This window comes from Myripristis murdjan, chromosome 2, assembly GCF_902150065.1.
Source record: "Myripristis murdjan chromosome 2, fMyrMur1.1, whole genome shotgun sequence".
NCBI classification, from domain to species: domain Eukaryota; kingdom Metazoa; phylum Chordata; class Actinopteri; order Holocentriformes; family Holocentridae; genus Myripristis; species Myripristis murdjan.
In genome coordinates, this window is record NC_043981.1 from 628886 (window position 1) to 655971 (window position 27086).

General features: G+C 41.6%; 1 protein-coding gene across 4 annotated transcripts in view; it reads right to left on the reverse strand.

Moving 5' to 3' along the window:
- The window catches only part of creb3l1 (cAMP responsive element binding protein 3-like 1), an 86343-nt gene that overhangs the window by 53977 nt on the left and 5280 nt on the right, over nt 1–27086 (reverse strand). For all 4 annotated transcript variants that reach the window (XM_030070699.1, XM_030070706.1, XM_030070690.1 and 1 more), the window contains exons 2-3: nt 10813–10945; nt 8044–8130 (exon numbers count right to left, since the gene is read on the reverse strand). In XM_030070699.1, coding sequence (XP_029926559.1) covers nt 8044–8130; nt 10813–10945 — 220 coding nt within the window. The remainder of the gene's footprint in view (nt 1–8043; nt 8131–10812; nt 10946–27086) is intronic.

The window sequence follows — 27086 nt, forward strand, 5'->3', positions numbered from 1 at the left end:
AGTGTGAATCATCTTCGGTAGTGATAGTTATTATGATAACCTATCGCTACATCCCCCCCCCCTTGGGAAAACTAACCTGCGGGGTGTTTTTTTTTTTTTTTTTTTTTTTTTTTTTAGGGGTCGGTGAAACCAAGGAAATCTTCATCCTCACTCTCCTCCTGGAAAATTCTCAGCACACGGTTTCTCTGCTGTTGACTGATATCTTGCTGTGAATTTTTCATGACAGTTGCTGAAGTGTTTGAGTTGGTGGCAGTAGAGGGAAATCCTTTGAATTCCTCATCATCACTCTCCTCCTCAAACAGGTCCAAGAGGCGCTGACGTTCTTGCTGCTCTACTTCTTCAGCAGTGGGATAGCAGGGTTTTAGTCGAGATATGTGAACTGTTTTGAGGTCCTCACCCGTGTCTTCCAGCACAACTTCATAATTGACTGGGCCTTTTTTCTGGACGACTCTGTACGGTCCTTGCCATTTTGGGGCCAGCTTGGCAGCAAAAGACTTGTCTGCTTTAGAAAGTGGGTGAGCACGCAGCCACACTTGAGCTTTTTCCTCAAACTCCATCTCTCTTTTGTTTTTGTCATAGTTTCTCTTTTGTCTGACTCGTGCTTTGTGCAAGTTTTTTTCTACAAATCCCTGCATCTCACTCAGCTGAGCAATTTTTGGGTAGGACAAAGAATCTGGTGGTGGTAATCGTGGCAGCAACATTGCCTCCAAGGGTCCCCGTAGAGGTCTCAGCAGGTTCAGTTCAGCTGGGGTCACTCCAGTAGACTCGTTGACAGCTGAATTGAGGGCAAACCGGAATTCAGGTAAGTGTTTATCCCATTGTTTGTGGTTATTTCCTACGTAGGAAGCTATCATGGTCTTGAGAGTCCTGTTTATTCTTTCAGTGAGATTGGTTTGTGGATGGTAGGCTGTGGTCATTTTATGTTTAAGGTTCCATTCTCTGCAGGTCTGTTCAAAAAGGCTGGCAACAAACTGGGGTCCTTGGTCAGAGAGGAGGTAGTCGGGAACCCCCCAACGTGTTAAGATGTCCTGGACAAGAATTTTGGTCACTGACTCTGCTGTTGCTTTCCTCAGGGGAAAGAGCTCGACCCACCGGGAGAAGTAGTCCACAAACACGAGGAGGTATATGTTCCTGTTTGAACTCCTGGGGAACGGGCCCATCAGGTCGACACCAACCATCTCCCATGGGTTCTGAACAATGGTTTGTTGGAGTTTTCCGGCCATTTTCCGGCTTTCAGGCTTGTAAGCTTGACATACTGTACAGTTTCTGACATGCTGTTTGACTGCCAGACTCAGACCAGGCCAGTACACCAAAGAACACATCCTTTTATAGGTTTTATATCGTCCGAGATGACCAGCAAGGGGGTCTTCGTGGAACCTTTGCAGGAGTTGATGACAGCAGGGCTCAGGAATGTACAGCTGGTAGATGGTTTTATGGGTCAGTGTTAATACTCTGTAGACCATATCCTCCAAGATAGTGAATTTGGTGGATGCATTCACCGCCACGTCCCCTTTTTGCAGGATCGACTGGTAGAGCTCCTGGATATGAGGATCATGCTGCTGAGCCTTCCAGATGACATCATCTGAGAGTGGTAGGTCTTTTATTGTGACAGGCGGGGGGCTGACCAGCAGGGTTGCACAGACCGGTTGGGAGAGGTCAGCCACTTCGCCGGGGGTTCTGGAAAGGGCGTCTGGAACAGTGTTGTATTTCCCTTTCCTATACTCCACAGCAAAAGTGAACTCCTGTAGACGGAGGGCCCACCGAATCAGTCTGGTGTTCGGTTTTTGGGTTTTGAAAACCCAGACGAGTGAAGAGTGGTCTGTCACCACCGTGAAGAATCGTCCTTCGAGGTAATATCTCCACTTTTCCACCGCCCACACAACAGCCAAACACTCCAGTTCAGTGGTGGAGTAATTTCTTTCTGCGTTATTCAGGCTCCTACTGGCGAAGGCCAACACTTCCTCAGTCCCCAATCCCGTTTGCTGCACAAGCACGGCACCGAGGCCAACTTCGCTGGCATCGGTATATACCACAAAAGGTAAATTGAGGTTTGGGTGACCCAGTACAGGAGTTGTCATTAGACGTTGTTTGAGGATTTCAAAGGCATTTTGGCATTCTGTGGTCCACTTGAACTTGGTATTCTTCCTCTTCAGGGCATTTAGGGGCTCTGCTATTTGAGAGAAATTTGGCACAAATCTGTGGTACCATCCTGCCATACCAAGGAACCTCTGCAGAGATTTTAAGTTTTTAGGCACTGGATATTCTTCCACTGCCCTGGTCTTCTCAGGGTCCACCTGAACTCCAGCAGCAGAAACCACATGCCCCAGGAACTTGAGGGATTCCCGGAAGAAGTGACTCTTGCTCATGTTGACGGTGAGGTTCGCTTGCCTGAGTTTGTCGAGCACTGCCTGAATATCCTGAAAATGTTGCTGGATGTTGTATGAATAAATGATTATATCATCCAGGTACACAAAGCAGATCCTTCCTCTGAGCTCTCCGAGTGCCAACTCCATAAGGCGCTGAAAGGTTGCTGGGGCATTTTTCAACCCGAAAGGCATGACCTTGAATTGATACAACCCAAAAGCACAGACAAAGGCAGTTTTCTCTCTGCTCTCAGCATCCATGCTGACCTGCCAATATCCGGAGTTGAGATCCAGGGTGGTGAAAATCTTGGCCCCGCCCAGAGAATCCAGGATCTCCTGTATTGTTGGGAGTGGATATGCATCATCCATTGTCACTGAGTTCAGTTTCCGGAAGTCAACACAGAACCTGGGGTCCACACCTGTCTTTTTGGGAATCAGGACCACTGGAGCTGCCCAGGCAGAAGATGATGGCTCAATGATGTCATCACACAACATTTTGTCGATCAGCCTCTTCATTGCCTCAAGTTTTACTGGGGACACACGGTAGGGTTTTTGTCTGATCGGTACCTCTTGTGTCACAAAAATCTTGTGCTGAAGGAGGCTAGTATGACCCAACTTTGTGGTGCAGACATCCATATTGTTCTGAAGTTGTACCAACAACTGTGATTTCCCTTCCTGATCCAGGTGAACATCCTGTATTGCTTGACCGAACAGTTCAGAGAGAGTGTCAGTGTCAGTTGACGGTGGAGAGAGGCCAGAGGGAGCCACAGCAGAGAAGAATGCACAGTATTGGGTTAGTTCTTGTTCGTTTGAGCTGTCAGTCAAGAAATGAAATTGTTCCTGTTCATTTGCTTTGAACCAATAGGTGTTATTGGCAATATCCAATTTCATGCCACTCTGAAAGAGGAAATCCAGTCCAAGCACACAGGGAAAGGCCAAGGTGTTTGAGTGAAGCACAGCAGTAGATTGAGTCCAGGTTTTGCCATGAAGTGAGTAATTCACCATACACTCGCCTAATGGTTGTTTAGGTTCTCCATCTGCCAAGTATATGGGGCCCTTAGTCCAGGGGTTCATATTGTATCTCCAAGTGTCCTTAATTGCTGTCCATAGATCCTGATTCAGCAGAGTGAAGGATGAGCCAGTGTCCACAATGGCCCTTCCTGTCCAGGGTCCCATTGCCAATGGTACCACCAACTGGAGTGGTGAACGGTTTGAAGACAGTTGGAGTGGAGGTGAAACAGCAGAAGCAGGTGAAGCAGCAGAAGCAGAGTTATGGTGACTTAAAGTCAGAGGATTGTCAGACTTTATGGTGTGCAGACTTGATTGCGTCATGGTGTTAACAGTAGGATGTGTCCGAGGTCCAGAGAAATGGTGATTCCCCTTTCCTTTCTTTCCATTATCAGCATATTGGCACGAAGATGGAGCATGGGCTCCCTTGCAACGCCAGCAGAACAAACCCGGAGATTTGGAGGGAGCCGTGGGGGTTGGTTGAGGGGGAATTGTTACATCACCAGGTGGGGTTGGCTTGGAGGAATTATCCTGACGGGTTTGTGGTCGGTTCAGAGATTGCAGTCTTTGCTCATAGATGCGTTGGTTATCCCTGTCTTTCTCCAGCTGTTGGCCCAGCCGGACCAACCCATCCACAGTGTGTACCCCACTGCTCCGGAGCTGGCTGGCTAATTTTGGATTGCTGTTCTTGAGAATGAGTTTAATGACTTCCTCCTCTCTTATGTCAGCCTTCCAACGCCGACACAAAGACCTGTACATGTAAGCGAAATCCCTGAAGTTCTCCCCTTCACCTTGAACTCGAGTGCGAACCCTCTCGGCTAATTCATCTTCATAATCCTGCAGGAATGCTGCAGTAAATTTTGTTGCAAAATCTGCCCAATTGGTGGTCTCCCGACGCACAACATCCCACCAGTCTCTGGCTGTTCCATGCAACACATTTCTGAGAGTAGCAATGAGCTCCTCATCTGAAAGCGGGTTAAGTGCAAGAAAATCTTGGCATTTTTCCAAATACAGTAATGGATCTGAGGTATCCTCACGTTGTCCAAATGTGGGGAATTGGAGATTAATGGGTGTCTTTCCAGTACCTCTCCCCCTCATGTCTCCTTGCATGCTGACAGTTGGTACCTCGATGTTAGGGTGTAATATGGACTGAAGGTTGGGATGCGGTAGCTGTCCAGCCGCCACAGGAGAGCTTGTACGTGGAGTGGTTTGAGCAGCAGTGTCGACTAGCGAAGCAGTGTGTGAAGGTAAGGATTGATGTTTTATTGCCATGACTTCTGTGTTCATAGTGTCCAGATTATGTAGACATGTCGACAGCTTAACTTCAATATCTCCCACACTTTGCACCATAGGGGACAAAACAGAGCTAATATCCCGCACCACTTCAGCCTGTTGTTGTTTCAGCTTCCAATTCAGGGTGGCTGTGAACTGCGTTCTGAGGTAATCTAGTTGTTTAGTCATTTCCTCTTGCATTTTGCGTTGCGTTTGTTCACACAGCGTAGCCATGGTGTGAGTGAGTTTGCCTTCAATTGCTGTTATTTGTTCTGTATATTGTTTTTGTTCCTCTTTCAGTTGCTGAAAGCTACTGCCAACCAGTTTCTCCGCATTAAATTGAGAGACACGCAACCCTTCTACTGCCTGCGACAAATCCCTCAAGGTTGAGTCCTCCGTGGGTGGGTGCAGAGGGGGGGTTAGTGTCTGACTGGGTCCTGGTTCCATATTCTCAAAGAAATCCAAATCCAAGAGAGAGTAATTTTGAGCTTGTTCACTTTTTTCCGGTGATAGACCCTCCAGTGGATGCATTTGGGTTGACTGAGCCACAGTATTGGGAATGTCCAGCAGGGGGCCAGAAGGAGAAGAAGCCATATTGCATGTGAATTATTTCCAGTGTTTCCTTTCCTTGAGTGTGTTTGAGTTATTTCCAGGGTTTCCTTGTGTTTGATTGGGTTATTTTCCTTGTTCCTGGTTTGAATAAACGTGTTATTTTTCTCCAGAGTACTTTTGAGAGATCTCCGTTTATTTGCAGGGTAATGGTTTGGAATTGCACACAATGTTTCAGCTTTTAGGTTTTTGTCCTTTTAGAATGTTTTTGCAGGTCCCATCTGGGGTGCCATTTTTTTATGTAACGGTACGACTGCGTTTTTGGGGTGCCAGTTAGGTCAGCGCCTAACAATACTTGATCAGGGTGTGAGTCAGTATTTTTTTTTCTTTGTTCAGGTCGTCCCCGTACATAAGGTCCAAAAAAATGAGGAAAAGAAATAAAACCCCTTTTTTGAACCCATAAAAGAACAGAACCCAAAGCCAAACAATCCAAACAACACAACAACACCACCAGGAATTTTCAATTCAAATCAAAATATATTGCGGCAAAACACAGGCAAATAATCAACCAATAAACCAGCACAGCAAAAGCAGCAGCACACAAAAAAAACCAACAAAGAAATCAACCGCCAGTCCAATCCAGAAAAACAAAAATCCAGTCCACAATTTCCAATCCCCCCAACCAAAAATCCTCACACAGTCTCTTTCTGTAAATCAGTTCAACTCATTCCCAATTTCAAAAAAAAAAAATAAATAAATTCAGCTCAGTTCAGTTCAGTTTAGTTCAGTTCAGTTCAGTTCAGTTCGTTACAAACAAAAAAAAATGAAAGAGAAAAAGGCAACAGAAATAAACCCCCGGATTCACCGGAGTTACCTCCCAGCCCAGTCCAGTCCAGTCAGTCCCGTCCGTGCGTAACGTCAGTCCCGTCCGTGTGTTTCTCCCTCTGTACATCCGCTGGTAATAGACGTGTGTAGCGATCCGCCAGCTTCCAGGGATTCTGTTCCACCCGGGTCTTTTCTCACGACGGACACTCCGGAAACATACGCGGACTTTCGCGAGGAGAAAAAAAAAACTGGAGACGCAAGAAACGCTGCTCAGTATTTCGGCAGGACGGCCTCACTTCTTCCTCCGTTATACTGTGAGTCGCGCCATTTTGAATTTCCCCCGGCTTTTAAAACGGGAAGGACGGCCGCCATTGGCTCATTAATGGAGGTGTGTTCATGACAGCGGGGCTCGTGAATGAAGGTGGGGCTCATGAATGGAGGTGGGTGTGTGTGTGTGTGTGTGTGTGCCTTCCGTTAATGACAGCGGGGAGTGTGAATCATCTTCGGTAGTGATAGTTATTATGATAACCTATCGCTACAATATAAACTCACAAACAACTTCAGTAAAATTCACAACAGAAAAAATCCATCAGTTTCATGGATGTTCAGCTGATAAAAATCAAGAATTTATTACAATGTGCAGTATATAGCAGTGCATTATATCACAAACTGACTGACAAAAACACGATATTAGGGTTTTGCCAATAAACACTTGAGTGACAGGTTACACTGTGTTGGCTAAATGGCAGGTGAATTCACTGATTAGTTCCCTCTCTCTGCTTGGAGGTGGGCTGATCACCTGGTGCAGTTTTCGGTTGGAATGAAAACCTGCAGCCTCTCGGCCCTCCATGGTACCAGTTTGACACCCCTGTTCTAAGCCATACACCTTTTTTCCCACCATACAACTTCACCGCTTCCTTAGTAGTTTACGTAGGGTTCACATCACGCCTGACGGAAGCCCCTATGGTCAAAAAGAGCCCGCTTCGTAACACAGAGAAGGCGAATATATGAACGGGAAAGTGAACGTTATGTCAAAAAACATACTGATACATATCTTTGGGCATTTTGAAGTGGTTACACGGAAATTCGGGACCTTTTCTAGTGGGTATACGGCGTATACCTGCGTATCTCGTAGACTACACCACTGCGTATGAGGGAAAGCCTGTAAGCCAATATGTATATGGTCATAAAATCTACAAATCTAAATAGAAGATTAAGGGCTCTATTTTCCCGACGCAGCGCAGGGTGGCGCAGTAAGGCGAACCCCGCACAGAGCTATTTTCGAGCAGCACAACCTGAGGGGCGCTCAGTTTGGTAGTTTGGCAGACCGAGGTGCGCTGAGATGGGAGTGGTGTTGCAGCAGGGGGAGTTGTCAACAGATTCAGCTTGGTGCAGTGACATTTTCATGCCAAAATTTTTAAATTAATTTTTAAATTATACCAATTCAAATGAATTGATCAGCCCAAAGAAACTGATAAAATGGATGATACTGATGTCAGTCTGAATAGATTTTACATGCTTTCAATCACTTTATTCTCAATTACCCAGTCTCCCCTGGGGGATCAATTAAGTATTTCTGATTCTGATTCTGATTCTTATAAAAACACATCGGACTTGCCAAGGGCAAATACTACAAGGGACAAGTTGCGGCACATTTCCTGTTCCACCAGGTGTACAGCAACACATCAGCACATCCAACAGACACTGTGGACACATTTTCCAGCTCCAGCACATCTAAAGTCCAAATGAAACTAAACTGCTAACTTCTGCAAGAGAAATGATAACCTTGACAAAAGTTGTGCAGTATGTAGGATTTCACCAAACTGCCGCTTAATTAGTTAAACAGTTTGACAGACATCCCAGATGTGAAGACAGGTGAAGACATCACTCTGTGAAACTACCCGACTGCCTATTCTACCACTTGCCATAGGAGGAAGGAAAGATAAGCTAGGAAAAACTATATGGATATGAGGAGAAACAAATCCTTGGTGGCTATTTTTATATTTTAATCAATAAATTGACCTACCAGAGTCTTGGTCCATTTTGATTGACAGGGCGGGGCTCTGGGGGGCAGAGTCTTCACTCAAAGAATAGCTGTGTTCTGCTTGAATATCTGGGAGACAAATGAAAAACAATTCTGTATAAATCTAAAATTTTTAAAACAATTTTGTGTACTGCTATTACAACCACTAACAATAATTTATGTTACTATGCATTCATCACCAATATTGCAAAAATGTAAAACTGTACATTTGTTATTAAAAGTTAGTATTTAATTGTTTTTTGTTTGTTTGTTTGTTTGTTTGTTTGTTTTTTGGATATTACTTTCATTTATTTATTTATTTTTTCAACTTCTCTCAAAATCACAATCCTGTCATAAGGAAGGGGTTTGCTGCATAAATGAACGTGGGAGTTCCCAGCAAGGACACCCAATGCAAACTGGACTCTGGTGAGACGCCAGACAATGAGCAATTCAAGGTGACCCATAGAACAATAATAAAAACTGCGATAATAATAATAAGCGCAGTTCCAGGGCTCTGAGACTTGCTTTGACTTAGCTGGGCACTGACCAAACCAGCAACATGGAGCAATTCCATTGCTGTTTGTTGCGTTTCCTCCTATAGTCCCTGTAAGGACCGTGCCTGACCAATTTGGCGCCCCAGGTAACATATTTGCTGACAATGCAAAAGACGGCATGTAGCGTAGGGTGGGGGTGTGGGGGTGCGGTTGCAGCGAGGGACCGCGACGCTTGTCTCACTCCCTGGCGCCCTCTGGCATGATGGCCTAACCTGCCCTATGGATCGCACGGCCCTGGTCCCTGTATTCCTTTTTTTCATGTTTATTATTTCAACCCTGTCTCACATGAAATCATTCAATAATCACAAATTTTAATTTACAAATTTGTGTCCATGGACAGGAATTTTCCTTTTTTGTGAATATGGACCCAAATTAAATTTGTGTCCATGAACATGGATTTACCTTTTTGCACATATGGACACAAATTCCTCCTAATGTGGACTTTGTGGCTCTTTATAATACCTCACATGTGGTACAGGCATGACATATGCTTCCAATTGAAATACATTACTTTAAAAGTTGGGCTAACTGTGACAAAAAAATGGGCAATTCCTGTCATGTGCACATGAATCTATACATTAGATATTTGTGACTATATCACTAGCTGCCTTCAGAACGGGTTGATGGTTTGGTTCAAACATTAACAGCTGTCTTCAGCACCAGCACTGGTTGAAAAGGCATATTGTCGATGGTGTGCAGGGCACTTGAGAGTACCTGCAGGGGTACAACAGTGGGAGTAAGCCTGCTTGACCTGAACCCAAGCTGTGTAATCTTATTGGATTTATCTGCTAGCCATGGACTGACCATAACAAACCCATGTTTGAAAACTGGAAGGCTGTTAAGTGTACTTGGGACAGGATTACCTTGGGCCATTATAAATGTTGTAGTTCATCCTTTCTTGTGCCCAGACCAAAGGTCATGTGGTCTGGAAACAAGAGAGGATCTGAGGAGCTGAATAATCATTATCTGGTGATGAGTTTGATTAGATGGCAGCAGAGGCTGCGGAATAGTAGAACACTTTTCAGAACAGTACTTACAAAGTGCTTTACAAATCTAGAAACTGAGGCAAATATCAACAACCTCAGTAAAAATAGCCAGTGCATTATTTCTAACACAGATGCCCCACTGGACATGCTAGTGTTGTTGTCAAGGAATGTTACAGTGGCACCAAAATGGACAGATTTCATCCTCTAGCAACAGAAATGTCATGGTAAGCCAATGGATTTGGAAATATGCCCTGCTCCACTGGGCCTGCTGGTGGTGTGAGAAGGACGGGCATGGGTTCACCCAAATTGCCAGGCTTTAACCTCTAGTCAATATAAATGTTGTCACAAATTTTCAACAGCCACAACTACCACTACTACCACTGCTACAGCATTTTCACCTGTTGGTGGCACTAAAGGAAATGGGGCCACCAAAATGGATGGATTTCATCTTCTAGCCAACATTAATATTGTTGCCAAATTTCATTGCAGTCCTCTGTATCTATTTGGAGATATGCCCTGTGCAAGATTAAAAATTTCACCTGCTTTTGGTGTAGAAGAAAGATCATGGGCTCACCAAAATTACCAGATTTCATTTAATTTCTAGTCAATGTTAGTTTTACCACCAAATTTCATGGCAATCCACCAAATACCAAATACATTTAGAGATATGGTCCTTTGGACCTAACTAACCTAAAGGCAAAGGGAAGGAACTAGTGTAGTTGCCCAGAACTAGTGTAGATCTTATGGAGCTTCCCACTGACTGTTAGATGTTCTGACTTCTGAGTTGGAACTTCCCACTTGCTGAATGCATTTCTCTGCAACTTACATGGATGCCTGCAAGACTGACACTGGCAGCAAATGACTCACGAATGCGAGTCAAGGACGATAGCTAACATTATCTAAGGTTGCTACAGCTTGTGATCTTCTTTGCCAGTGCTAAGACAAAACAAAAACAAAACAGAACAAGACAATAACTCACAAAGCATGAAACATTCCAAAATGTATATTGACATGCGTTTGTATTACGCACAAATTCATCTTGTTTTCAGGGTAATTCATAACAGAGTTGTAATCTTGCCCAAAAAAGTAATAATAATAATGATGACAATTCTAATAACAATAATAATAATAATAATAATAATAATAATAATAACAATGATTTATTATTTCTGTTCTTACTGCTGCTGGCCTTACTGTTAATTCTAAACATCGTCATATTCATTACAACTGACCTGGGTTGCTGTCCAGTTCCATCTGTAAAAGTGAAGTTCTGTCTGCCAAAAGTGGGCGCTCTAGTAGATGATCTTCAAAGAAACTGCTGAATAATTCACTGCTGAAGTCATCCATCTGATCAGCTGGGAAAGGCTGGAGAAAGATGGAGAGGGAGAAAGATGGAAGAGGGAGGGAGATAATAAATGCAACTCTGATAAGACTTTACAAATTTATTTGAATACTGACAGTCCTACAGTATGTCTACAAAAGATGTTATTTTGCATTTGCATTACTGTATATCAGTATTAATTAATTACTTAATTGGTTAATTAGTTAATTAATAGCAATTAAGAGAGAAAGGATAATGGCACCAAAGGTGATTACTGCTGTTCAGTGTAATGGTAATGCTTTACACAGTCAAATAACACAATGATATTACCTGAACACAAACTTTTTCTGATGTGCTTATATGACGCATCATAAATATCAGCTCAATCCAAATGATGTTCTATTCATGTAGGCATACTGAAGGAAGTTTCAACCCTCAGGCTCTGTAAGCTCTGCAGGCTTACATAGATGTAACCATTTGTACTGCGGACATTCAGTGACTACAACAACAATGATGGAAACCATGTTTTGGGCTCCATTGTTGTTGTTGCTGTGAAGGAGCTCTGAGTTTCCACCCCACCTGTCCTTCCCCTTCATCGCCCCTGTAGACTCTATAACCATATTTGGATGGGATTGGCTTTCAGAACAGTGTTTATAAAGTAATCATTATTGCAGAACCTGTGTAAAGCATTTGGTATCTCTATCTTACTTGTTTCCTCTAGTTTACTCAAAACATAAAACATGGCACCATCCACGGGCGGACTGGGACAAAAAATCGGCCCAGGCATTTTGGACCAGACCGGCTCACCACATTCGATAACACACATCTTTCCAGTCTTTTTGCTCTCTTAAATGTGTATACCAACTGTGCAACTCTTTAAAACCATAATGCCATGCAGTTAGTTAGCTGTCATCAGCAGTGTTGGGCACGTTACTTTTTAAAAAATTGTTCAGCTATGTCAAATTACTTGGCTGCCCCAGTCATACTGGCCTATAGTACTATAGTGGAACAATAAAATACAATAGATGAATTGGAACTTTTTTCTTCTATTGAACAGGCCACAACTGGCCAACGCCTTTTGGGCATCTGTTTCAGATTGGTAAGTGCAGGTGCCTATCAACATGAATGGAGAATGAGCCCAAACTGCACATGGGAAGGTCATGGCGACAAACAAAATATACCACACAAGTCCTTGTTTGAATATGATTCGATTGGTATATATATTATGTTATATATGTATTGGTATATATATCTCCCCATAAAGTTAGAAGAAGGCATTAAAAAAAGGCAAAAAACAAAAACAAAACAAAACAAAACAAAAAAAAAAACCAAGGCAAAATAATAATAACAATAATAATAATGATAATAATAATTTAGCACTTGGGTTACAATACAAATTCACAAAAAGAGTACAGAAATGAAAATTACAGAAACCCTAAATTCCACTGTGTGTGTCAGGCAATGACAGGCAGAATAATTCATTGTCATTCACTGTCATTGTCATGGTTAACAAAGTGAGGTAATAAAGTAAAAACGCATACTCTTGTCCGGGTGGCACTCTAGCTGTATGGGCCGGTCAGCTATTTAAATAATAATAATAAAAAAAACTGTCGGGGAACTGTCGGCCCATGTAGCACATCGGCCCACCCATGGCACCATCTAAAAAGAATGGAAAAAACTGGGCTGGAGTAGAAATGCTCTGTCTACTTGCTGTGTGGGTCAAACAGAGAATACCGTATTTCACCAATTAATCGCCCGGCCGCAAATAGCCACCTGGTTCTTATAAACGCCTGGGGTCTGCACCCATTTTGCGTATTAAACGCCCACCTGAATAACCGCCGGGGCGATTATTTGCACTATATTGAGGTAACCCAAAATAAGGCTATTCACCTTATTTTTGCAGAAGTAAACAGTTAGCCGCACAATAACTGTGCGGCACTTCCGTTTTCTGTCAAAATAAGAGAGCTAGCTAACGTAAGAAAAAAGGGTGTACCGTAATCTTAAATCGACCGACTGTAAATATGTTGGACAGTAACTGTCATCACAATAATGGCCTGGTGCAGGTCTGTGTAAAAATAAATAAAGGCCTGCAGCGAATAGCCGCCTGGTTCTTTTAAACGCCTGGGGTCCAAGTTGATTTTGCGTATTAAACGCCCGGGCGATTAATTGGGGAAATACGATATATCATATTTATATATCATCTTTATTAAAAATTTCATTTTTTTGGTCCCTTATAGACCCAATTATATGACACCATTTTAGGGCCATTGTAGGGAGCCAGGGAGTGAGGGTAATATTCTGATTTTAAAAAATTCTGCATTAAAGTCATAAAATTTCTTGGATATTGTCTGAGATTAAAAAAAAAAAAATCTTCTACTATGGGGTTTAGTATGAAGGAAATGCTGGTGATTTTTTGCCCCAACTACACCACCCTAATACACCATCATAGCATTGCCTCTATTTGGTAGAAATGGTTTTATAAATCTGCGGCCAAGACTCCTGTTACTAAATTCTAACATCTAAAAATGTAATAGTATATTGATTTTTTCTGTATCCTCTGTCTTCTTGTATAGTTAATTCTTCAGAGATTGACACTGATTACTGTATATGATATTTCCTCAAACCTTTAATGTTTCAGTCTCTCAGAGTTAGAGATAAGAGAGGAAAACTACAATGATAGCACACAGAGCCAGTAAGTGTGTTAACAGCAGCCAGGGAGACTGATTTATCCTCAGTGTGGATGAATGAGTCACTGAGCTGATATACAATGTTCTGGAAGCCTAGGACAGCCTGGTGCTCTGCTTTCACTGTTTTACACACAAACACACACACACACACACACACACGCACACAGAGTGAGTCACCGTAGTCTTATGCAAACACACACATCACACAAATGTATTGGAACCAATTATCATACACTGTCGACTCTATGTTTGGTTCTCAAGCTTTCAGGAAAACAGAAGACGGATAAAAAATAAAGTGTCATTTAATTAGCAACTATTGTTTAATTTAGAATTGATGTAAGTAATTATCTCATAATCTTCACCCCAAAAAAACTTAGGTTGTGAACATCTATAAAGACATCTATAAATATATAAACGCAGTGCTTCAAAGTTAAATTTTTCATGGGCTGCCCCTGTCACTTTGTCCAGCCTTTGTTTTCAGCTACATTCATGCATCCATTCTACTATTTATTTTATCGAGTGCTCCTGTTGAGATCAAGATATCTAATGTGGCTGAAAAATGCATGAACAGACTTTATTAAAAGCAATGACCAACACCATAAACTGATTTTCTTTTTCATTTAAAATAACTTCTATTATTATGCATTATAAGAAACCAGCTAACTAAAACGAGCCAGTGCTGTGATGTGAGGTATGGGCAAATATCCTAAATGAATATAATTTAATGCATTCTCTTCATTATTTCAGATGATCAGACATTTTTTTTTAATTGAACCTCACAACAGTGAGTGCAAATTATATCTTCTGTAATAAAACACAGGCACTGTAGTACATGGCTTCAAAAAGAAGAGGCTGCATGTAAAAACGCACATTTGCACATTTGTTTTAATTAAAACCAAGCAATGCTTGCATTCTGTGAAAAAAACAACAACAACAAAAAAAACAAAACAACCAGATCAATAGACATATTCCAAGGTATGTGTATGATTGTTCAATTGAATAGCATGCAGTGTATGGACACCAAAATTAACAGATCTGTAGTGAGAGTCCTCGTGAATAACATAGATTTAGTTATTTTTGTCTGACTCTGAGGCAGAAGTTGCGTAAAAATGTTCCTATGTATTTATTGTATGTGTTTTTAATTCATTTTAGAGGATGCTCCTTTCCAGAGGGACTTATGATGAATAGATTAATAGAATAAGCTTCACAGGTCATGGCCATAATGCCTTGATATTATGATGATTATGAAAGACAAATGTGAAGATGGGGGCGTGGGTGTGGGGTTAATGTAAGTCATTCAGGGGGGAGTTGTGAAGAATTCTCTTCACATACTTCTACAAACTTATTTCCAGGAATTGTAATCACAGAAATTTATGCAAAATCAAAAATTCTGTGTAATACTTATGTGAATTCACAGTTTTGTATAATTGCCTCAATGTTCTGCATGCAGTGGTATAATCAATAGATTATGTGTAACCACAGCATTTCCCTTTGCTATAATTTTGAGTTCATTTTTTCTGTTTTAAAAATAAAGAGGATGAGCTTTCAGTTGTTTCGGTATGGTAATTATTGTAGGAAGGCATGAGGTGTGACAAGGGTAGCATGTTAACCTTCTGGTTAATACCTCTCTCTAGTTGGCATTTGTGAGTTCATGAGATGTCAGACAGTCATTTATAAAATTCATGTCTTCCAAGCCTATGCCATGAACATTATGTTATCACAGGTTGGAAATTTACAAGACCGACATTCTAAGGTCTGACTACTGGTGAAAGCAGTATAGCCTCTCACATCCATACACACCGTCTCTGTCACATCAGTGAGTAAGAAAACACTGTTTGCAGCCATTTTTTGCAGCCATTTTTTTTTTGTTTTGTTTGGCTGGGCAATCTCAATACATATTTGACTGTGATGTGAATTTCCTGCTTTCAAAAAGGACATTATTGACTGTTGGCTGTTAACACTTCCCATAAGATTCCATGTAAACACAATGGTCACGGTAGGAAAAAAAATACTCTGTGTATTCACACCCTATTTTATATAACCTGCCACCTGTAACTGCAAAGATTTACCCAGAGAGGATGGCTGGTGCTACTCTAATTTGCTACGCCATTTGGCTGTTACTTTTTCTTAAAAGAAATACAAATCCTATTTACTTTGTGTATTTCTTTCATACCACTTTGCACTTCTTCTTTGACTTCTTTGATTTTTGCCACACACTGTGTTGGGCAATCAGTGAAAATTGAAAAAGTTCTTCTTTGGCCCATGATCAATCTCTCCACCTAGTTTCATGCAAATCTGCTCATAACTTTGAAATATCTTACTAAAAAACAGCCAAACAGGTGGAAAGGGGAAAAACATAACCCTCACCCAACTCCTTTGGCAGCAGTAACAAAACAAAACAAAATAAACCACAGGTTTTTTGCTTATAACAATCAATAAATGAGTTAGTATTTGAACCAAATCTCAAGGCTGAGTTCACTGCAGATAGAAGATACAGCTGCTGACAACCGTTGCTCATGTTTCCTTCACAGACTAGTGCATGCTCATTCATTAACAAGCACATACCACATGCACACACACACACACACACACACACACACACACACACACACACACACACACACACACACACACACACACACACACACACAAAGTGGAATAGTAACTTTATACAGAGACAGCCTTTTTTGCCTGCTTCACTCCTTATTCCCTTTATATATATCCCTTTAAATAACCATTACACCAGCCTGTTAACACAGCTTCATTTGGGGATATATGTCAGACATTTGGGGATATAGGTCAGATTTTAACAGTTTCCTTGAAGGAGGAGTGCAAAATTTGGATAAGACAGGAGAAGATAAAGAGAAGTAAGAGGAATGAGGGTTTGGGTTGTGTGGGCAGGAGACAGGAGAGAGGTCTGCATTTGAAACAACTTTGTATGCTCTAAAATTAACTCTTGTGAATGCAACAGTTCTAACTGTTACAGTATTACAAACCCCACTGTTTTATATTTAGCTCTTGTGGTTACAGTACTCACCCGATTGTTTTATATCCAGCTATTTATAGTTACAGAAACAACCCTATTCAGTTGCTGTGTGGCTGCATTGTGAAGGCACATTTTTGTTCATGATGTCACTCTGGAAAAAAAAAGATTTATTTTATATTTATTTGTTAGGGACAGATACATAGACATTGAAATTTCATAAATATCCTGATGCCTTGTATCATAACATTAATAGCTTAAGCTATTTTGTGATGTTATCCCTAGTTGCACCTTCACTAAAACAGTTGCACATTTAACATAACAAGAAATGCAGAGCACAGGATAAAAGTAAGTAAAATAGGATAATAGGAAAACCAACAAAGACTTACATGTAAGTGAGTTACTGAGTAAGTCAGTTTCAGCCTGAAATGGTCTAAGTCATGGTCAGTTTTAAACTGTGTAGACAGTGAATTAGAAATGCTGATCCTATGTAAAGAAAACATTTGGCCAGAACAGGTTCTGATATCAGGACCTTTGCAGTTCCTGCAGCAGCAGCTCTTGACATGGAGTCTAAAAGGACCCTGTTCAAAACTAGGGATGAGCAAGTACACCACTATCTGTATCTGTATCTGTATCTGTTTAACCATTTACATTATCCGTATTCGTACTCGGAGTGGGCGGGGTCGAAACCAGAGTGGGCGGGGCTAAACCCGGAAGTTGGCTGAGTTTGACCGGAAATGGTGGGGCTTAAGGCTGAATTATGCTTCTGCGTAAGCGGAGCGTACGGGGGTTGTGCGAAGCTTGTGGGGGTTGTGCGACAGCTGCAGAGCCTTGCTGCGCACCTCCCAAAAATTGTAACTACGCAGACCGCACGTAGCCCCCACGCAGGCCCCCCACTGAGAACAAGAGCTATGATTGGTCCGCCGAACTACAGCATTTCGCCCCTCCGGCATCACGTCCAGTTGTTGTGCCGGCAGCGTCATTTTTAAAAGAACTGCTGTTGTGATCACATCTTGACTCGTCAGTTAATTTCAAATTGTTTGGAAAGTTTGGATCATGCTGGATCTGGATCTACTGCTGCTCCTTTTAAAAATAGCGCTGCCGGCACCACAACAGGTAGAGGAGCGACCATACATCACAGGGTGTATGTAGGTCTGCAGAAAAAAAAAAAAAAAAAAAAAAAAAAAACGCGGCCCCATAGCGTTTTGGCAGAGAATTGCTTAGTGTGTTTCGCAGAGGTATGTTGGACACACACGCCCTGCGTGGCAACTGCGTGACTGCGTGCGCGTTGCGTCGAGTGTCTGCAGAACCATAATCCGGCCTTTAACCAGTAGGTTATTTTAAGCCTGAAATTGATAAGGGTTGATCAGAAGTTGCTATATTTATCGTTTATTGGAAAACTATTTACAGAACAGCCTCAGAAGCTTCAGATCAATGTTTTTGAGGGCACACGGCGTAGTGGACATTTGCTGTGTGTTGTGTGTGAGCGGCGCACCGCTGTACTTTGTGTGTGTAGGGGAGGGTCGCTGTGTGTGACTGGCCTATCACACATCGTGGACACAGTCAGCTACCTAATGAAGATTTTCATTCATCACGAGTATGGATATTGACTCATATTACTTGGATCATAATCGTACTCGGCAAAAGTGCTATATCCGTACCGGATATTCATTTCAGCCAAGTATCCGCCTCATCTCTATTCAAAACCTCCATTATTGAAGTGGCAGCTTGGAGCTGTGGCCAGACGGTCGTTGGTGCAACCCAAGGACCCGGTGCTGAACACCATCAGTGAGGGAGGCTGTCAAGCTGAAGAAGGATGCCTTCCATGTTTGGCTAGCATGGGTGACTCCGGAATCAGCTAAGAGGTACCGGCAGGCCAGAAGGGCTACATCCACAGCAGTCCTGGAGGCAAAAACACGGATATGGGAGGAGTTCAGGGAGGGAGGGAGTTCATGGATAAGCACTTTTAGCTGGCCTCAAAGAGGTTCTGGCAAACCCTCAGGTGACCCAGGAGGGGCAGGCAGGGCCTCATCCAGGCTGTTCTCAGCAGGGATGGGGAGGTTCTGACCTCAACTGAGGATGTAGTCGGACAGTGGAAGGAGCATTTCAAGGAGTTCCTAAACCCTACTGACAAGTGAGAGGTCTCACTTATTTCCCTGGCAGCAGTCGCTGAGGTGGTTGGGAAACTGCAGTGGCAAGGTGCCAGGAGTGAAGTGCTGAAGGTCCTGGATATTGTTGGACTGTTATGGTTGACATGTCTCTTCAGTGTTGCGTGGAGGTCAGGGACAGTGCCCTGGCAGAAGGGGGTGGTGGTTCCCATTTTTAAAAAAATGGACCAGAGAGTATGCTCCAATTATCGTGGTATCACACTGCTCAGCCTCCCAGGGAAAGCTTACTCCATGGTGCTGGAATGGAGACTGCAATGCGGATTCCGTCCTGGCCGTGGAACAGTGAACCAGCTCTTTACCCTTGCATGGATACTGGAGAGATCATAGGAGTTTGACTATCCAGTCTACATGTGCTTTGTGGATTTGGAGAAGGCCAAATGACTGTGTCCCCTGGGGGTCCTGTGGGAGGTGCTGCGGGAGTATGGGGTACCGGGTGCGCTACTTCAGGCTTTCCAGTCCGTGTATTACTCCAGTGAGAGCTGTGTCTGTCTTCTTGGCACTAGGTCAAGCATGTTCCCGGTTGGTGTTGGACTCCCCCAAGGGTGGCCCCTTGTCTCCAATTCTGTTCATGATCTTCATGGACAGGTATCCAGTTTGGTGACCACAAAATTGCGTTCCTGCTTTTTGCAGATGATGTGGTCCTGCTGGTCTCATCAGGCTGTGACCTTCAGCATTCGCTGGGGAGGTTTGCAGTCAAGTGAGAAGCGGTTGGGATGAGGATCAGTACCTCTAAGCTGAGGCCATGGTTCTCTGCCAGAAAAAGGTGGATTGCTCTCTCCAAGTGGGGAGTGAGGTATTGACCCAAGTGGAGGAGTTCAAGTATCTTGTGTTCTTGTTCATGAATAAGAGTAGAGTGGAGCGGGGGATCAACAGGTGGATCAGGGAAATGGCAGCAGTTATGCGGTCACTCTACCGAACTGTTGTGGTGAAGATGGACCTGACCCAGAAGGCTAGGCTTTCGATTTACCAGTCGAACTTTGTTCCAAGCCTCACCTATAGTTCTGGGTAGTGACCAAGAGAACAAGGTCACAGATACACGCGGTATTCTTCTTCTTGTGAACGCTCACTTTTTTTTTTTATTATTTTTTTTTACTGAGTTCTGTGAATACAACAAAGCTTGAAATTCCGAAGTCGACCTTCAAGTGAACTAAGCATTGGCTGACAAGCAACAGAATGGAGTGAATGTATGCAAGACACTGTATTATCCTAAAAAAGCTAAATACAATCAGGGCTCCAGACTAACTTTTTCACAGGTAGCACTGGTGCCACCTAGCTTTTCATTTAGTAGCACCAAAAGAAATTAGGTAGCACCATATTTTTCCGTCGTAACGCAACCACAGGAACTGCGCTAGCCATTGTTGCTGAAAAGTATACTTCTTCTTTCTCTCCACACTGCCCCCCGTCTTAATTTTTTTTTTTTTTTAATGTAAATTACTTATCACACAGACCTAACAATTCAGCTATCACTGAATGATGAATGAGCGGTAGTATGCATGTGATAACATAGATTGAAATATAAGCCAAAGTGATACCTCTTCTCTGAATAGACAAGCTAAGCCAGTGTGCTGCTGTTAGCCAGTGAAAATAGAGCAGAGTGGCATCTCTTCGCTTTGTTACACAATCTATGTCAGTGCGCTGCTGTAGCTGGAAAGTTTCTCTGACTTTTGGACTCGTACGGTGCAGGTGCAGTTGTTGTAATGTTTTTTCTTGGTGGTGCAGGTGCAGGTGAAACGACTGGAGGGGTTGTGCCACCCAGATTTGCTTCCCTCCATGTGATTTTCCCCAGACATACGTTCGTATTCCACACAAAAACATCATTTCATTCAAATTATGTCAAATTCGGTGATATTCCGCGTTAAAAATAGATTTTGGCTTTATTTGTTTTATTTGGCTAATTTCGTGATCGCGGAAATTATAGGACCCTACAATGTTAACATTAACGATAACATTAGGGTCATTTTCCCAGGCTTGAACAAAAAACTGGATTAAATTTAATCTTGCCTAGGTACCTTTCTCTTGCCCTTATTAGAATAAAACAGGCGCGTGATGACTCCGGTGTTCATTTATTCAAAATAAAGTTAATTGGAGTGTAGTGTAACATTTCATGATATTTAAATTATCATTTCAAACTGATTATAGTGAGTATATTTGCGCAAATAAAGGCTACATAGCCTATATATCTGTATATATATCCATTTAAAATTGTTTTAACATCTGGAAGAAAAAAATCATCATTCCGAAGGCGTGGCAGCTTTTATTTTGCCGTGGCGGTGCGCCACGATGAATTACATGTCGCGGAAACCCTGCTGTCACTGGCCTCCTCTTCTCCAGTGTCAGAAGAATCTGACATTGTCGCTTCCCTATTTTCAGACCCTCCAGCATCAACAGTCTCCTCTGACACATTCTTTTTTTTAAAATAATCAACAATAGACCGCTTCATCTTCTTTGTTTAGTTTTTTTAGCGGTATAATCGGTGATCATTCAGCGAGCGCGCTGCATGTACGCGTGCGTACACGTACGTCTGTGCACGTCACGCATTAAGACAGACAGGCAGGCAGAGACAGGGAACGAGAGAGAGGAAAGATAGGAGTCGCAGGAATGAGCCAGAAAGTAGCCTAATATTTTTATTATCAACCACAACCATTACTGCACTAACATAGCCACGGGAGTGATGAGAGAATTTTTTTTTTTTTTTTCACTCGTCCTCCTGCAAGTAGCACCGGCGTGACCTAATTAAATTTTAACTTGCACCTTAAAAAAATTAGGTCGTACACTGGAGCCCTGAATACAATGTATAAAACACTATTGGTATCAAGTTTTTTGGAGGTGGGCAATGTCAAGACATGCATCACTGTACTGTAAGTTTCCAGTTTTTATGAACAACTTCTATATATAATGATTTCTGAGGCCCAAAACAAGTGCCCTGTTTGATTGTGCTGAAGGCTAGCAGGAAGCTGCAGCATAGAGGTTAAGTTTCATTGCACTAAAGCTAGCAGTGGGGTTGTGCTATTTGGGTGTAAATGATCTACATTGTAATACAGCTTGGATTGAAAAATGTCAAACCTTTAAGATTCTTGAGGACTTAAACAGATACATTTCCACTGGTGCCTATATTTGGTATTAATGTTATTAGTTATATTCTTCTTCTTCTTCTTCTTCTTCTTCTTGTTTTTGTTGTTCTTGTTTGTTGTTCTCCTCATTTCATCATCATGTTCTGTCTGTCTGATTGTTTGTCAGTAGATTTGTCAGTTTGTCAGATATCTCAAAGTTAGGAATGGATTTGTACATAACTTTGTGAAGAAGTTAGTTATGGGCCAAGACAGAGCAAGACATAGATGGTCTGCTCACATGCTTTCTCTTTGTGCACAAGTAGACTTGTTGCCTCTGAAGAGAGATGTTCCTTCTTACCTGGCAAATGCACCATTATAATAGCAATCTGCCAAGGTGCAGCGTTCTTTCTAGCCATTTTTTGGCAGAAGTTTGCTATCCCCAGTCGGTCCAAAGTATGTAGCAGGCATTTCCTTGCAGAAGACCTAACTGAAACTGGCAGTGGACTTTGTCGTGTTAGAAATGGTGCATTGCATAAATTATTTGACTAGAATGACTATAAAGTCCACCAACATGCTAGTCTTTGGGAGAGTAAGACCAGGATGTGACTGCACAAATCAGACTGACATGGATATAAGTAATGAGAGTACAACGGCAGCAAGTATAAAAAAGAGCCATCATGACCAAATTGCACTAGAAAGATAATAGATACTGTTAACACTGACACTATAATTTGGTTTATTATTTTATTGAACAGAAACCATGCGCAACACAACACTATCCACAATATAGTCCATTATATGGGGGCTGATATCAGCAATTTTGATGTAACATCTGAATTCACAGAAGTGACTTTAATTCACTATATAGTCCAATACAAAATACCCTAAATGCATACCAAAATGTAGTGATGGTCACTGCATTCCTCTGATATATACCACAATGCAATGGCATAATTTCTTAACAAATAAGAATTAGTTTTCATAGGACACTGGGACACTAAAAATGAATAAACAGAACAATTTTGAAACAAACAGCAACAAAAATGTGTAAACAAAAAAAAAAGTACTATTTAAATATTATCTCAGTAGCGGCAAGGTAGTATCTGACAGGAAGTGCAGACGTTAAGTCTTTGGAGCACAATCTAGCAATGTGATTTTTGCTGTCAGGTGACTTCAACGTGGTAAAGATGCCATGAATCTTGGAGGTAGATATATTGGAGACTGTACGTTAGCTTAAAGATGTACATTAGCTTAAAGATGTGTGTGTGTGTGTGTGTGTGTGTGTGTGTATATGTATACATGTTATAACATGCTGTCATAATCTCAGTGTAACTGTGGACCTGAGTTGCTGTATGAAGCACTTTTTTGAACAAAGACAAACAAGAAAATGTTTAAATTTCCATGAGTGCCTAACACCCTTAACTATGCACAGAAAATGTAATTAAAAATAAATATGCATTCATTTTGCCATAGTATCATGACATTTAAAAAGTGGCTAATTTTATCCTGTCCCCTGGATTTGTTTGTACATGGTTGTAGTGGCTTGAGGTTGGTTGGATCTAGTTTTACTTGAGTTACAGTCTGGATTTGAGAGGGAGGAGGAGAAAAGAGGGAGCTGAGGTGTGTGTCTGTGTGTGTGTCTGTCTGAGTTTGCTTCTAACAGCACTGCGGTTAGAAGCGACCAGTTAGCTATAGTTCTCAGTAGAACAGAGGATCTCGCACTCACTCACACACACTGTCTCTCTAACTTTCTCTCTCCCTCTGTCTCTCTCTCTCTCTCTCTCTCTCAAACACACACACACACACACACACACACACACACACACACACACACACACACATACTCACTCCTGCATGCCTGTTCACATTCCAGCTGGCTGCTCAGCAACCAATCTGTGATGAGTATGCAAATTAAGTGGGTGTGTCATTCTAAAGCTGGAGTGCAGGGTCTGAATGGGGAATAGAATAGAATAGAATAGAATAGAATAGATTGGAATAGAATAGAATAGAATATGGAGGACAGAAAATACACTGAATGAATACAGTGGGCATAAAAATTACAGAATAGGAAAGAGAAAATAAATGGGACAAAATACAGAGGCAGGAAAAATAAAAAGTGATACAGGAGGAAAAAATGTTGATGCACTTTTTGCTTTTGTGTAAAGGCAAAACGTGTGTGTTTGTATGTATGTGTGTGTGTGTGTGTGTGTGTGTGTGTGTGTGTGTGTGAGAGAGAGAGAGTGTGTGTGTGTGTGTGCATGTGTTTGCAGCTGCATGTACAGTATAAACAGTTTGTATATGTGTCTTTGTACATGAGGTCGGAAAGCAGTGTGATCCACACTACAAAGCAAAGCAGGGGAGAAAAGTGAGATGAAAAATGTATTTTTACTCTGTGTTTTGTCTGCATGTGTGTGTGTGTAAATACAGTGTGTATATGTGTGTTTGTATGTGCAAGTGGAAACTGGAGACTGTGTGACTGTGTGAGCCAAAATATATAGGGAGGTACCTACCAAAGCACATTAACCTATTATTATTCACTGCTGCCAGGAGCCAATTGCTTCATAGAAAAAGTTACATCTAATTTTAAAACTCTACTGACTGACCCAGTGAAATGACACATATCCTGGTAGATTAAATCTACAGTTTCTGTTTCCACCTGGCACTAACATCTGTTTTGGGTGATCCGATCAGGATTGGACAGCACTAAGTACCAGAGTAGACAGCACCCAATGTGTCCTCAATGCATCTTGAGATGCGATCACTCAGGCCAAATTCAAAGGTGGTCTGGGACACTCTTGTCTACACTGCACTTAAGTTTGGTCCAGCCCAACACCCCTGACATCCCAGATACTAGCCAGACTAGCACTTTTCCAGTAGAAAAAAATATCCTACCTGATTCTGACCAGTGCAGCTGAACTGTCAACTAATAGGCCAAATGCAAACTGAAGTGCAGGTCAGCAATAAAGCAGCTGTTTCATGAATAAAAACACTGTCTACCTGATACTTGTTTCACCATCCTTGGGGTTTAGTTTTTAATTTACCTCATCTGTTGTTTCTGACATATATGAGAGCTCTGACATCCACCTGCACATTCAAATATTCAAGTCCAATGTTCAGGTTGATTTAGGCTATCCACCACAACAGATTAATTTTTCCCCAGCCTGAATAATTAAATAATCTGAGCCTGAATTGACGTGATCGGGTCAAGCCTTTAATAACTTACGAATGTGAAATACATCATAAGTAATTGGCAGGGCATTACAATGAGGCTGGAGTGAGCAGGGGTGTCTCCCTTTGTTAAATGTCTGTTGCCTTTTAAATAACATTTTATTTTTACTTTTATTTTTGTATGGTATAATCATCTGTTTTACTGTGCATATGACATATGAAATATGACAATAAATCTCTCGCCTGCTCTCTCTCTCTTTCAACTCAAAACAACAACAACAACAACAAAACCTAAGCATTTGGTCTTAGCAAATGGAAGTGATATGTGTTTATCTGCATATATAGCAGGAATGTGAAATTTGAGCACAAGTGGGCAGACAAAATACATGTAGAGACGCATTTTAATACCAGGTGTGAAAGGATGGACTGAGAGCTGTCAGCTATGTAGATCACCAACGACACATTTTAATGCCTGGTGGAAACTGGGCTATTGATTACACCTGGAATCAAACGTGTCATGGAGTCCTTGCCCTTAACTCTTAAACAAGCACACTAGGAACTACATCCTGAAAAAAATATTTTTTGGTAAAATTGTGTTCCTGACTCCATATTTAGCAACTTTTCCTTTTTTCTTTTCTGATGATACATTTACAAGATAAATGATGCATTTACAAGGTACACAAGTTGGCCAGCTGTTTTACTTGTTTGGTTATGTCCTGCAGCATTCTGGGTTCTAATCTGACCTCAAGCCATTTGCTGCATGTCATCCCCTCTCTCTCGCCTGCCTTTCCTGTCTCTCTCTACTGTGACTGTCGAATAAAGCAGAAATGCCACAAAACTTCTCTAAAACAAATAAATTAGTGTATTTTAATTTGTAAAACTTCAGCTGAAGTAAAACTAGATAAATATAAGTAAACTGACGGAGACACTGAACGCCCCATCCACCTCCAAAGGAGATGGATTTTGGCAAGTTTTTATTACAGCAATCTGATTGTGAAAAAAGGTTGACTGCATGGTTACTATAACAATTAAAGGATTAAGTACCTTATGTTCTCACTGCATTCATTTGTAATTGCAGATTTATATTCAAAACAGTAATCTTGGGTGCCCCGGTAGCTCACCTGGCAGAGCGCATACCACTTACCAAAGCAGGGTCCTTACTACAGCAACCTGGGTTTGAATCTAAACCCAGTCCATTTGTCGCATGTCATCCCCTCTTTCTCTCCTGCCTTTCCTCCTTCTCTCTTCGGTAACTATCAAATAATGCAGAAATGCCAAAAAATAATCTGTTTACTCTATTACTCTTTGCCCTCTATTTTTGACCAGGGTATTATGACAATTACAGATTTCTGGATTTTTGTTGACTTAAATAATACATTTCCATTTTCACAACAGTAAACAAGTAATCCAGCAAATTAGAGCATAGATCCAATAGCAATGTCTGCAACATGTTCATCAGCAGGAGGTACCATGGCCATACTGTGGTTTACTATCTTGAGCTACCATTGTTTATTTGTACTTAGGGCCTAGTGTGTGTACACAGACACGTGAACACACACTAGGAATGTAAAATAGCAGAGTAGAAATTGTTCAGTTTCAGTGATTTAAGCAACAGCAAGAACCCTTGTTATATATTACTTTGTTTATTTGATAGGAATGGTGCATCAATTCAGTTTCAGCAAACTCAAACATAACTGATGTGTAATCATTATGATTAGTACTGGAATAATCATGCTTTTATATAATTTCTTTTAGTTAATACTTGTGTTTTTTGATTGTTTCGCTTGCAAAAAAGCATCTTTGCCTACAACCACAGCATTATTCCAGACCCACAGATATGTTATTATAATAATTTTGTGGGTAAATAGATAGTAGATTTTTTATTGCACCTTTACATCTTGACCATTATTAAAACAAAATTCAGAGGGTTCTGTCTTCACTGGTATTTGATGTATCACATAATAACTGTCTATTACTGATCTCTATAATATAGTAGTGATTCAATCTATAGTCAGCTCCTGAGAGCTTTTACATCTCCTATGCCAGGGGTTCTCAAACTTTTTTCAAATTTTCCGGGGACCCCCTGACACTTGCAACACCAGTAAGCATAATACTTATAACCACATTTG